The sequence below is a fragment of the Epinephelus moara genome, chromosome 1 (genome assembly GCF_006386435.1).
Source record: "Epinephelus moara isolate mb chromosome 1, YSFRI_EMoa_1.0, whole genome shotgun sequence".
Lineage (NCBI taxonomy): Eukaryota > Metazoa > Chordata > Actinopteri > Perciformes > Serranidae > Epinephelus > Epinephelus moara.
The window spans coordinates 3,392,128-3,405,347 of NC_065506.1; the positions used below are offsets into that span (position 1 = coordinate 3,392,128).

The 13,220-nt window shown below is 42.7% G+C and overlaps 1 protein-coding gene and 1 long non-coding RNA gene across 3 annotated transcripts in view; one reads left to right on the plus strand and one right to left on the minus strand.

Moving 5' to 3' along the window:
- The window catches only part of efl1 (elongation factor like GTPase 1), a 275,829-nt gene that overhangs the window by 238,679 nt on the left and 23,930 nt on the right, over positions 1–13,220 (plus strand). The window contains exon 21 of the mRNA XM_050041090.1: positions 4,197–4,381. Coding sequence (XP_049897047.1) covers positions 4,197–4,381 — 185 coding nt within the window. The remainder of the gene's footprint in view (positions 1–4,196; positions 4,382–13,220) is intronic.
- Positions 1,400–13,074, minus strand: LOC126388725 (uncharacterized). Of its 2 annotated transcripts, none has more exons than XR_007569783.1 (4): positions 13,002–13,074; positions 2,720–2,844; positions 2,500–2,635; positions 1,400–1,692 (listed from the first exon to the last, which is right to left on the minus strand). It is a non-coding gene; the product is annotated as an uncharacterized LOC126388725 (long non-coding RNA). The 2 variants fall into 2 exon arrangements; XR_007569782.1 differs by lacking the exon at positions 13,002–13,074 and adding an exon at positions 5,292–5,364.

The following is a 13,220-nucleotide window of genomic DNA, read 5'->3' on the forward strand; positions in this document are numbered from 1 at the left end:
CACACCGGTAAGGTAAGACAACACGTTTACATGTCGTTTTCTATATGTTCTCTGACATGTATCCTAACAATATGAGGCGGTCTTTGTGGAAAAAAAGCTTGTTTAGTGGACTAACTTTGCGCTTGAAGTATGCCCGAAGTTGAAGTTACCTAAGGGAAGCATATATAAAGTCAATAGAATTGGTCTGAGCACAGAACCTTGTGGAACTCCAAAACAAACTTTAGTACGCAAAGATGATTCATCATGAACATCAGGGATGCAAACAGCTCGCTTTTCAGAGACTCTCGCTTTTTTCATGTCAATTTGGGTGACTGTTGGGAATCGTGTAGATCCGGGGTGGGGGGTTTGGCGTGGACGTGGAAGAGTCTGGTTAATAATTCCACTAACAAAAATGAAATGAGCAGATGACAATGCTGCGTGCAACACAACTGTGTAGTGCGCATGCAAGCATGAACCACTTGTTTTCATTTGGATGATGTGCTACTGGATCAGAGATCATAGAGCGCTACGCATAGGGCAGGGTTGTCAGGTCCGCTTATTAGCCGTGACTTTGGGCTTGTTTCTAAAGTGGAGTTGCTTATTTGGGCTTGCTCTCTAAACGTCGCCTTTCTCTATATATATCCGTCTAATAAGTTATGTAAACGCATGATAGTATGTTGGACAGGATGTTTACACAGCTCCGCTTCCTCCGCCCCTCTCCTTCTCCGTATACACACAGGTGACGGTCAGTCAATGAGACTTTTCACATTTAAATTGCATGATTAATGGATGTTCTTTAACTATTTCGCTTACAAGTGGGCAAAATATGGAAAGAATACAGTAAAGATTTGTAGAAAGAGAGAGGATTAAAAGATTGGACTTCAAGAGGGGGACGATTCAAAGGCAGTGTGCAGATTCAGATTCTGTGTGAAATATGTACTCTTCATTCAGATCTTGTTCAGCATACCAGCACTGTTACAGTGAAAGTAAAATGGCTCCTTATATGCAACTTCTTTACTTTAATTTTCATTCATTCATTTATTCTTTCCACATTTTTGGTCGGCTAGTTGGTTTGGTAGAGTTCAAGGGCAGTAAATATAATGTATTTGTAAAGTAATTTTGGTTGCTTATGAAACGCTGATAAGTCCATGCATATACTGCATCCTATATACACACACATATACAGTATATATGTATGTATATATATATATATATATATGTGGCAACAGGAGAGATGGAGGGAAGTTTAGGTTACCAAGTTAATGGTGAATATTAATATTAATTAGTCAACCAGGACAAGCCAGACAACGCCACCCTGGGAGTTTCGCCCAAGGAGATAGTTAGATCTACAAAACCCCAAATAAGGCACTCAGGTTCACTCTACAGTGAGGCAGGAGACGTGTTTCCAAGTTTAGAAAAATCAATGCTTTATTACAAAATACGTCGCTAAAACACACTAGACACACCGTCCACACAGGGATGTAAGGAAAGGGGGACCTTTCAGTACTGAGGCTTACTGGCAGGGAGATGGGTCGACAAGGGTGTGAGGGATCCAACAAAATTAAGGTCACCCCAATCACACGTGACAGCCACACACACACACACACACTTTAGTGAAGGGAAAGCCAGGACCAGGGGACGCACAGCACACCAAAAGAAAGAGGGGAAGCCACCACCCAGGACACCAGGACCACCACCTTTGGCTCTCAGCAACTGAAGGGGGAAGAGGGAAATAAAATTAATGGGGTTGCACTCAGAAATGACCATAAACAAAAACAACCAAAAAAAACAAAAACAAACCTTAAATAAACAAAACTTGTAAGGTTGGCAGCCAAAAGCTTATACAAATTAACCCCCCCCCCCCTCAAAAAAAACCCCCAAATACACAAATATAAACTGCCAAAAAAAACAGTTAGTAACAAAATAAATCAAAATACCACAAATCGATATTCATAAAGAAATCCAAAGTTCACAAAAATCAGGAATGAAATAATAAGGTCACCAGCCACAGAAATTAAGTTAACACAATACAACTTAATCAAAACAATGCATTAAACTTAATCCTCTGGGGACCATAAATAAACTCAAAGAAATTGTAACAAAACAAAATAACAAAATCAGAGATCCAAACCAGATTAGGTGAGGGCGAACCCCACAGTTCACACACACACACACACACACACGCACACACACTTTAAGACCAGAGCGGTTGCGTATGGAACCGGTCTAAAATAAGGGCCTTCTATTCAGCGTCTTGGGTATGCGCCACCGAAGAAGGGCGAAGCAGTTAGCGCCAGGCACAGCAGACAGTAAACCAAGCAAAGCCCAGTGACGCAAAGCAGCGTGCAACAGCAGCCGCAGACGAGCAAGTCAGGAGAGGCACAAAGCAGAGCAAGGCAAAGCAGCAGTGATCTTTAACGCTGCCTCCGTTTTGTAGTACCTGCACCCAAATAAACCAAACTAAAATCTCACTTAAGGCTGAACTTGAGAGCGACAACAATTGCCATCAGGCTGACTTACCGATCAGGTGGTGTTTGATCACCTGAGCGAGAGCGGAGGAGAGCTCGCGCTGTGCAGCAGCGGGAGGAGGACAGCCAGACAGCTCAGGGGAACGGCGCACGTCGTTAGCGTCAGCCCGGGACAGCAATGCAGGAAGCTACATACAAACAAACCATCTAATTAAATTGTGAGGCAAACGGCCAAATTTCCAGATGTGTACAGGCAGCTACTGCTACATTACCTGCGTAGGTGGCAGCGGGGAAAGGAAGCGAGGCGACCAGGAAGTGGACGGTCTCGGAGCCAACGAGCAAGAGAGTCAGACTGAACACAGCCTCCTCATATAGAGTGCCCTCATGCGGTGATTGGCTACAAAGTGGAGATGAGAGCAAGGAAGCACACTCTCTCATTAAGGGCAGGGATGAGCATCTCACCCTGCTACATATATATAGACAGATTAACTAATACAGTGGCCTCTGGCTATTTTTAAGGTTGTCATTTTCATGCCAAACAACGCAAACATTCCATAAAAAATCTGCATTTTATATCAATTCCAGAGTAAGCAAGTACCTTATAGCTGGTATAAAAAATAAATTGTGGAAAGATGTAGGTTGAACTGCACTCTGTTTTGGTAGTTTTGCTGAAACATTCTACTTTGTTCATTTGCAGAATGAGGGAAATTGAGTGTTAGTGTATTTTAATATTCAGAATTTCTTTTCTTTCTTTTTTTTATTATACAGTCAAGATGTAAAAACTATTATCCAACACTTAAGGGCACTTGCTCCAGGATATTCAGATGGCTCTTAGTTTGAAACTGACATGTTATTTGTAGTAGGCCAATCTAGCCGCTTTGTTCAATGTAAAGAGCATGAAGAAATGTATAAAGATTTGGACCTCTCGCAAGATGGTCATGATGGCTCAATGGATTTGTTCTGTTTTGGAATACACAATATTCTTCCAAATTAGTGTTCGTGTATTTCAGTATTCAGAATTTCGCTTCGACAAACTCTCTCTTTTTTTGACCATACACCTGTTTGCATCCCTGGAACATGAACAAACTGAAATTGATCGGATAAATAGGATTTAAACTGATCAATGTCGATCATGTCTAATATAGAAGTGTTAATTACAGGTAAGAGTTCTTTAAGTAGCGTAGTTGGGATGGGGTCTAAGAAACACGTTAATGATTTAGATGAAGAAATCATTGAGGTCAGTTGTTGAAGGGTAATCGGAGAGAAGCAATCTAAATATATCTCTCTTACAGCTGTGTTTAAGGTCCCTTTGTTTGAAGGCTGATCGGTACTGTGTGAGGACAGGAGGTCATGAATTTTGCCTCTAATAGTTAGAATTTTGTCATTAAAAAAGCTCATAAAATCATTTCTGCTGAGGGCTAAAGGAATACAAGGCTCAGTAGAGCTGTGACTCTTTGTCAACCTGACTACAGTGCTGAAAAGAAACCTGGGGTTGTTCTTATTTTCTTCTATTAATGCTGAGTAATAGTTTGCTCTGGCATTGCGGAGGGCCCTCCTATACATTTTAAGACTGTCCTCACCTGATAACTTATTTCTTGAAAACATTCTCCCAGAAATCTGAGCACCTCTTCTGATTCAGATTCAGATTCAGATTCAGAATACTTTATTAATCCCCGGGGGGAAATTGTTTTTGTTCCATCTGCTGTATATACTGGGTGTGTCCCAACGGTGTGTCTCTTTCTATACCAGGCCGGGTATATGGTGTACTTGGGAAGCGAGAGGGGCGCGTCCTCCATGAAGAGATGAAGGAAGGAACGGACATGTTCATCATCAAGGCTGTTCTGCCTGTGGCTGAGAGCTTTGGATTTGCAGATGAGATCCGCAAGAGGACCAGTGGATTGGCCAGTCCACAGCTGGTCTTCAGCCACTGGGAGGTGATCATTTTTATTCATTTATAAATCTATAAATCAATCTCTCTCTCTCTCTCTCTCTCTCTCTCTCTCTCTCTCTCTCTCTCTCTCTCTCTCTTTCTTTCTCTCTCTCTCTCTTTCTCTTTCTTTCTCTCAGTTCAACTCAATTCAACAGGCTTTATTGGGATGATATTTAACATATGTTGCCAAAGCACAAATATAGTTAACAGGCAGCGTATACAATTTACAGCTGATTTGCAAATGACAATAGTCAACAGAGTAAAGTAGGTAATTAAATTAGTGAGCAAAGTAGAATATATATATACATACATGTATGTATGTGTATATATATATATATGTATATGTATATATATATATGTATATGTATATGTATACGTTATGCCCCTGAATACGGGGAGAAATAATCACGAGTCATTAAGAGTGGTGTTTCCTCAGTAACAATGTTTACTGCAATGCTAGAAAATATATACACACATACAATTTCCAAATAAACATTTACACTACAGGTCAGATGCAGTAGCGTACATTACATATTCTTTTTCACTCACAACAAAAATGTATTTCTTAGACATAACTCTCATCCTTTTCACTGTCACTGGTAAATAACATGCAGTTTTAGCTCAGCAAGCTCTCACAAAACTCACAATAGTCATCAAATAAACAATATGTAAACAACTGTGCAAAATACATTTCTACCGTGGACATGCAAGTTCACAGAATAACATACACACTCGGCGCAGCCACAGGTTGAACCTTCCTAACACGTGGGGGTTTTACTCACGCACATTCGTTACCATACTTGACAAAACTTTACTTTAACTTACTCAAAATTTGCATATAAACACTCAAAAACATTCTCAACATGTCAGAAAATTATCATGACACAGTTAGCAGTGAAATACCAGCAACATACCTGAATACGGGGAGAAATAATCACGAGAGTGATTAAGAGTGGTGTTTCCTCAGTAACGTTTACTGCAATGAGGAAAATACCGCGATTCCCCTTGTATGTGGGTGGAGACCAGAGTAATCGATCTCAGGCTAATGGATCAAGACCACATTGTCAATCACTGATAATACTGTTATATCTTAACTTTTAACAATGAAAAATGAAATAAACAATGAATTAATTGAAGAGACTTTTTAGTGTTTTAACCCTTTGTAAACATACCATGAGTTTTTACTGTTTTTAACCCATTTTAAAACACATCTTATGAATTGTTTCTCATGACCATATGATCTTTTAAACCTCATCACAGCATTTTAATCTTGTTACAGACCATGAAATTGCAATCTTTTTTAAACTTATCAGATCATTAATGTATCATCATTTAACTTGTCACACACTCCCCTACAAAATGAATGTCGTCCCGACATTAAACAAATTAAACAATTTTCTCTTTAAGTCTCTAATTAATTTGACATGTAGATCTTCTTCTGAGTTGTACTCGAACAAAGGTCAAAGGTCACAGTTCAATGACTGTTAACAGTCCATAAGCATAAGGCTACAGTCCATGCCTGGTGACTGCATGAGCAGTCTTTCAACAGTCTATTCGTTTTTCATTACAATGATCTGTGTAAACAGTCTATGAATTGTCCATTAAAACAGTCTGTATGAACCGTATGGATTGTCCATGGCAACAGTCTGTATGAGCAGTAGGCTCATGCTTGCTGGAGTCCATACATGAAGGGGGGCTGGAAGTAATATGGCTGTAGAGGTGGCAGCCATGGAACCAGTCCTGGTGTGGGGTAGATGGGTAGCATTTGGGGTGTTGGCTGGACATTATAGCAGGAAGGAATGCCAAGCTGATCATAGGTCATACGTTTTGGCGGGTGTCTCTCCCTTTTTGGCAGCTGGTAGGACAACTCCTCAGGTTCAGCAGCAGCACTTGATGGGGGAGAGGCTGGGGGTGAGTGTTCATTGGGCAAATTTCCTGCAGGTAAATCTATTCCTTCACCTGGTAGAATTTCAGCAGGTGCACTGGACTCCTCCAGCTGATCTCCTCCAGGAGGCTGTGCTGGTGGTGCAATAGGAGCTGGTGTTTCAGCTCTCTCTGCTGGTAGGTGCCTGTGTTCAAATCTCTCATGTCTTTCTGCTGGCACTGTGGGGGCCTGCAGTGGCTCATAATGCAGTTCATATTCATCGCCGCTGTCCTCATCGGATTCCTGAGTTTGAGTCACAAGCTGGGGTCTCTCTTTCTGTTTCCTTTTGTCAAGTCTGGTTGTGTCTCAAAAGGTAAGTGATCACAGGGCATTAGCAAGTTTCTGTGTAAAACTCTGGAGCATCCCTTACCCTGTTCTGGTCTCACTTCATAAATTGGCAGGTCAGAGCCCATTTGTCTCACTACTGTGTGAATTGTGTCCTCCCAATAGTTCCTGAGTTTACCCGGTCCTCCTCTGGGTGTCAGGTTTTTAATCAAGACGCGCTCACCGGGCTGTAACAATGAACTCCTCACTTTTGTGTCATAGTACCTTTTACTCCTTTCAGCAGCTTTTTGAGCATTTTGGTTGGCGATGGCGTATGCTTCCAACATCAGTTTGTTCAGGGACTCTTTCCAGTTTGATTTCTGTGTCTCAGTCAATGTCTTAAGCATTTGCAACAATGTCCTGCTCATCCGTTCCACTTGACCATTCCCCATCGGGTGATAGGGCGTTGTTCTGGACCCAGCCACTCCACTGAGTTTCTTTAACTGACTGAACAGCTGATTCTCGAATTCTCCTCCTTGGTCATGATGGATGCGAGAGGGGAAACCAAACTTCAGAGAAAAGTCATTGAAGATGAGGTTAGCAGCAGTCTTCCCTGACTTTGATGTGGTGGCGTATGCTTGGGCAAAACGCGTGAAATTATCAACAATGACAAGGATGTACTCGTATCCGCCTTTGCATCGGTCGAGATGGAGAAAATCAATGCTTATCAGTTCAAATGGCTGTGTTGTCACGATATTTGTCAAGGGGGCTCTTGTGTCATGGCAGGGCTTTTTCTGTTTTAGACAAGTGCAGACATTGGTCACATAGTGCTCTATGTCTGATTGCATACACCGCGTTCCAAATTATTATGCAAATGATATTTTTCTCTGATTTTCCTNTAATTGAAAAACAAAAAATTTAATCTTTATGACACTTAAATACAATTTGCATAATAATTTGGAACGTGGTGTATATAGCCAGAAGAAGCGGTGACGTACTAGGGATACTGTGCGATCAGCGCCTTGGTGTCCCATGTTATTGTGCAGCTCTTCTAACACCCTCCCTCTGTATCTTTCTGGCAAGACTAGTTGCTTGCGGGCAGTGGTATTTCTGTACAGAATGCCATCATCGTCTATTGTCAATTTGTCCCATTCTCTGAACAGACATTTTATTTTTGGACTGAACGCTCTCAACTCCTTAACTGGTGGCTTACAACCAGACAGTTTACACTCTAACACAGGACGGATAACTGGATCGGATCTCTGTGCTTCTCTTAACTGTTCCTTTGGTATGGGGCTGATTGATGCGGTGGCTGATTCACCTTCAGCTGAGACAGACATAGCTACAGTTGTGAGTGACCATGTTGCAGGTGATTCTTTCTGTACTTCAACAGCTTGAGTGGCAGCACTGATGGTGTTTGATGACAGTTCCTCAGAACACTCTCTCATTAGTGACTACATCCAATGGCATTCTGGACAAAGCATCTGCGTCACTGTTCTCGTTTCCGGGCCTGTACTTAATTGTAAAGTGAAAATCAGCCAACTCTGCAACCCACCTGGAAGTGGTTGCATTCAGTTTTACTGTCGACAGGATGTATGTGAGCGGGTTGTTATCACTATACACAGTAAAGGTTGGAGAATAGTACAAATAATCGTGGAACTTGTCAGTGATCGCCCATTTTAAAACCAAGAATTCTAGCTTGCCTGCATGGAGGTGATAGCTCTTTTCAGCTGCCGTTAATGTGCGAGAGCCATAAGCAATGACTCTGAGTTTGCCATCTTGGTTTTGATACAGTACCACTCCCAATCCTTGATGTGATGCATCAGTGTGTACAATGAATGGCTGACTGAAATCAGGGAAGGCTAATACTGGTGGGTGTAGCAGGCAGTCAATCAGCTGTTCAAGTACCTGTTGCTGCTGGTCTGTCCACATAATCAGTTTGTTTGAGGGCACAACATGGCTCATTTTCTTTAACCCTGTCTTTGTTTTTCTGTTGTTGTCAGGGGCTTCACCCGAGTCTGTTTTTAGGAGCTCATACAGACAGCTGGCGTTTCGTGAAAAGTCTTTGATGTACTGTCTGTAGTAGGTGAGTAGACCAAGCATTTTTCTGAGTTGGCCCACAGTCTGAGGTCTGATGTCTTTTAGTGCTCTTACAGCTTCAAAGTCAGCAGGATCTACTCTACTGCCCTCTTCAGAGACTATTCTGCCCAGATAGCGGACCTCAGGTTTGAATAGATCACACTTACTCAGCTTGAGTTTGATGCCATACTCTCTAAGGCGTTGCAGCACTTTACATACATCATTTACATGGTTGTCAAAGGTTTTACTGAAAACCAGTGTGTCGTCCAGATAAGGGACACAGATGTCATCATGAAGCCCTTCCAAACATTCCTCCATACAACGTTGGAAGGCCGCAGGGGCATTCATGAGGCCAAACGGTATGTGAATCCACTCATAAAGCCCCCACGGTGTCACAAACGCTGTCAGTGGTCTGCTTTCCTCTGACATGAATCCCTGGTGGTAAGCTTTTCCCTGATCTAAAAGAGAAAACCAGGACTTACCACCTAGACTATCCATAATGTCTTGGACCCGCGGGATAGGCTGACGGTCAGGATGGGTGCCGTCTTTTTTCCGAACACACACAACAGGTGAGGAATACGAGGAGTTTGACTTCCTAACCCATCCCTGTGCTATCAGGTCGTGGAGTTAACCTTTCATTTCCTGGTACAGGGGGCTAGGTACTGAAATGTAGGTGCATTTGACTGGTTCAGTGTCTTTGAGAGAAATTCATCTGCAACTTTTCAATACGGCCAATATCATTGTCTGACCTTGAGAAGGAATGACACTCTTCTCGAAGCATCTGTTTCACTACTTGTCTCTGATCCTCACTAAGATGACTTAAATCTACAGGAGCATCCCACTGTTCACTGGCATTACTTGGGGGTTTCGTGCTGGTGTGACTCACTGTGGCTGGTGTTGCAACTTTCTGAAAGACCTGGGCAGGCAGAACTGACATAATAGTTTGTACTGTGCCAATTAAGGTGCGCCCTGGTAAGACAGTGTCATGGTCAGTTGGGTTAGAAACATCAATCATGATAACTGGAAATACACCTTTCCTTTCCTGACTCTGACTAGGGTGTCATAAAACTCAAGACCATCTGGCCACTGCGGGTTCAGGTCTGGCTGAAATAGCATGGTCATGTCCTCTTTAAAAGGCTGTGCAGCTACACAGTTAACCTGGATGCTACTGTGTTTTAAAACTGCAACCTCCTCTTCCTTGGTTTTGACTGCATACTCATCTTCTTGTTCTGCGCTAACAGCCTGTATAAAAACTCTCACCTTGTTTCTTTTGAGACTTGGGAAAGCTTACCTCACTGTGCTGTACTGTTAAGTCTTTTCAGTCTTTGTCAGGATGTGCTCAGTAACATTGAAGCCTATGATGGGATGAGACAGTTGCCAGCCTTTCATTACAAGCACAGGAATTATCAGCTCTATTGTTTGGTCAGTTCCAGAGGCTAGTCGGAAAGTGGTTTCAATCCATCCCAAGTACGGCATTTCAGTTCCGTTTGTGGCAGTCAATGTCAGATCAGCAGGTGAGTCAAGGATCTCTGAGACATCTCTCAGCTCTGTGGTTGGTAAGTATTCCTCTTTCCATCTTTCATCGATTATGGACACCTGAGAACCCGTGTCCCATAGGGCTTGCATTTGGTGGCCGTTAAGGTAACATTCAACAAGACTGCCGGCCAACTAGAGAGGTAACTCTGTGGGGGCGGCTAACTCGAGCTGGGGGGGTAAAGTGTCAGCATTTTTCTCTTTACTTTGTACTGGTATTTGACTGGTGAGTGCACTTTCTCTTATGTTCAGTCCAATTTTGTTTTTGACATGTTTTGAAACAATACAGTGTCTCTTTACAGGATGAGCATTGTTTCAATTTGTCAGGTGAGTCCGCACTGCCACAATTTGCACATTTCTGGGACTCTTGGCCAGTTATGGCTAACACCCGTCCCGTGGTGGTAACCATTCCCTGTTTAAAGGAGCCTCTCTAGACGGTTGGATTCCTCTGGTTTTGCATTCAGCTTGAAAATGTTCTCCACTTCCACATCGGTAGCAGTGCATGCAGCGTTCATTTGCTCCTGTCTGCTGGCAGACAAAACATCTCCGTGGAGCATGGATAGATCGGTTGGGGTACTGAGTAGGTCCATACTGAGGCTGCATTGGAGCGGGTATTTGGGGCTGACTGTAGCTGCTGTAATGCTGCTGTGGTGAAACATGTAGCTGGGGGTCTCTATCTGGCCTAACTGCAGGTGGAACATAGGGCTGTGGCTGAAACCTAGCCTGCTGTAGAGTCTCTTTAATCTGGGCTATCTCTGCACTGAGACCCTTTAAAGAAGCTACACTTGTCTTCAGTTCTTGTATCTCTTTGAACAATTCAGGGGAAGCCTTTATTTTGGCTTCCTTCACAGGGCCCTTTGCAGGTGGATTCTCTTCTGACTGCACTACACTCACACTCGTGGCTGATTGTGGGGTGCTTAACTTCTTTTTGTTTCTTCTCTCTGCCTCATTAGCACAGGCAACATTTATCCTCTCTAGTAAAAGCTCATCTGAAGTCTCAGTATCTAGGAGAAGAGGCTGCTTGTCTGTCATTCTGGAGACCAGTGAGTAACGTGTGTAAACACATGCGCTGGACTAAAGCAGGATCATACTGAAGCCCTGATTCTGACTCTTGGAATGCAAACAGTACTTTCTGCCTCAAATCCAAAACTCGCATGAGGAAACTCTGGGGGTTTCTTTGCTGTTCTGTGCTTCAGAAGCTAGCTGCTTGTAAAGATCTGTGGCGCTCTTTTCTTGGAAGTGGGAGCGCAGGATGCGTCTGAGCGTGGGGAGAGTCAGGTGGGGTTTCCCTTCCAAGTAGCTGCGTAACTGGGAGCCTGGAGAAATAGCTCTAATTACAGCATCTACTATTTTGATTTCAGGATAACCTCTGTTCAGTCCAGTCTCAATCTGATGAGCAAGGCTAGAAAATGTCAATTTATCTATCTATCTGGCCTGGTTCACCTATTTGACCCGAAATTTTGAAGTCTTTGCGCCAGCATGGGCTTGGCTGCTGGGGCTGAGCATTACCTGAGGGCTGCATGCTGACTTTTGGGCTTATGGTAGGTAGGAACCATGGCTGATACTCATTAGCAGTAGCATTAACAGGAGTGAGCTGCTCAATTTCCACATCTTTATGTTGCTTTACAGTTCTTTGTTCCTCCATCTCTCCCTGTGTTTCTGTGCTTTCAGTAGCAACCATTCAGACATGCCACCATCTTCTAACTCCGTCACTTCTTCTCTTTCCAAATATTTCATTACATGGGTCACTAGTGATATGCGGGACTTTCCTTTTACATCTGCTCTTTGCTTTCCTGATATGTCAAGAAAATCACAGACTTCGAGCAAATTGTCTCTAGTCAACTTATGTAACTCAGCTGCTACCTCTTCCTGTAGCTCTCCCAAGGCCGTCATCATGTCGACAGGACAGGAGAAATCTTACTGTACACAGGCTGACTCCAAACTGGATGGTCTTTAAAGTCCCTGATGATCTCTGATTGGCCTCAGATAACATACTTAACGACCAGCTTCCAGCTCTCCTCGAACAGCAACACCTTCCTCGCTATAACCTGCCTGGGTTGTTTTGTGGGGGAGGATTTAGCTGCTTCAGGCTTCGGCCGCCAGGCTGTGGACACCGGACATCTGAAGAGCAATCCCAGTGGTGCCTCCAAAATGTTACGCCCCTGAATACGGGAAGAAATAATCACGAGAGTCATTAAGAGTGGTGTTTCCTCAGTAACAACGTTTACTGCAATGCTAGAAAATATATACATACATACAATTTCCAAATAAACATTTACACTACAGGTCAGATGCAGTAGCGTACATTACATATTCTTTTTCACTCACAACAAAAATGTATTTCTTAGACATAACTCTCATCCTTTTCACTGTCACTGGTAAATAACATGCAGTTTTAGCTCAGCAAGCTCTCACAAAACTCACNCAGTAGCGTACATTACATATTCTTTTTCACTCACAACAAAAATGTATTTCTTAGACATAACTCTCATCCTTTTCACTGTCACTGGTAAATAACATGCAGTTTTAGCTCAGCAAGCTCTCACAAAACTCACAATAGTCATCAAATAAACAATATGTAAACAACTGTGCAAAATACATTTCTACCGTGGACATGCAAGTTCACAGAATAACATACACACTCGGCGCAGCCACAGGTTGAACCTTCCTAACACGCGGGGGTTTTACTCACGCACATTCGTTACCATACTTGACAAAACTTTACTTTAACTTACTCAAAATTTGCATATAAACACTCAAAAACATTCTCAACATGTCAGAAAATTATCACGACACAGTTAGCAGTGAAATACCAGCAACATACCTGAATACGGGGAGAAATAATCACGAGAGTGATTAAGAGTGGTGTTTCCTCAGTAACGTTTACTGCAATGAGGAAAATACCGCGATTCCCCTTGTATGTGGGTGGAGACCAGAGTAATCGATCTCAGGCTAACGGATCAAGACCACATTGTCAATCACTGATAATACTGTTATATCTTAACTTTTAACAATGAAAAATGAAATAAACAATGAATTAATT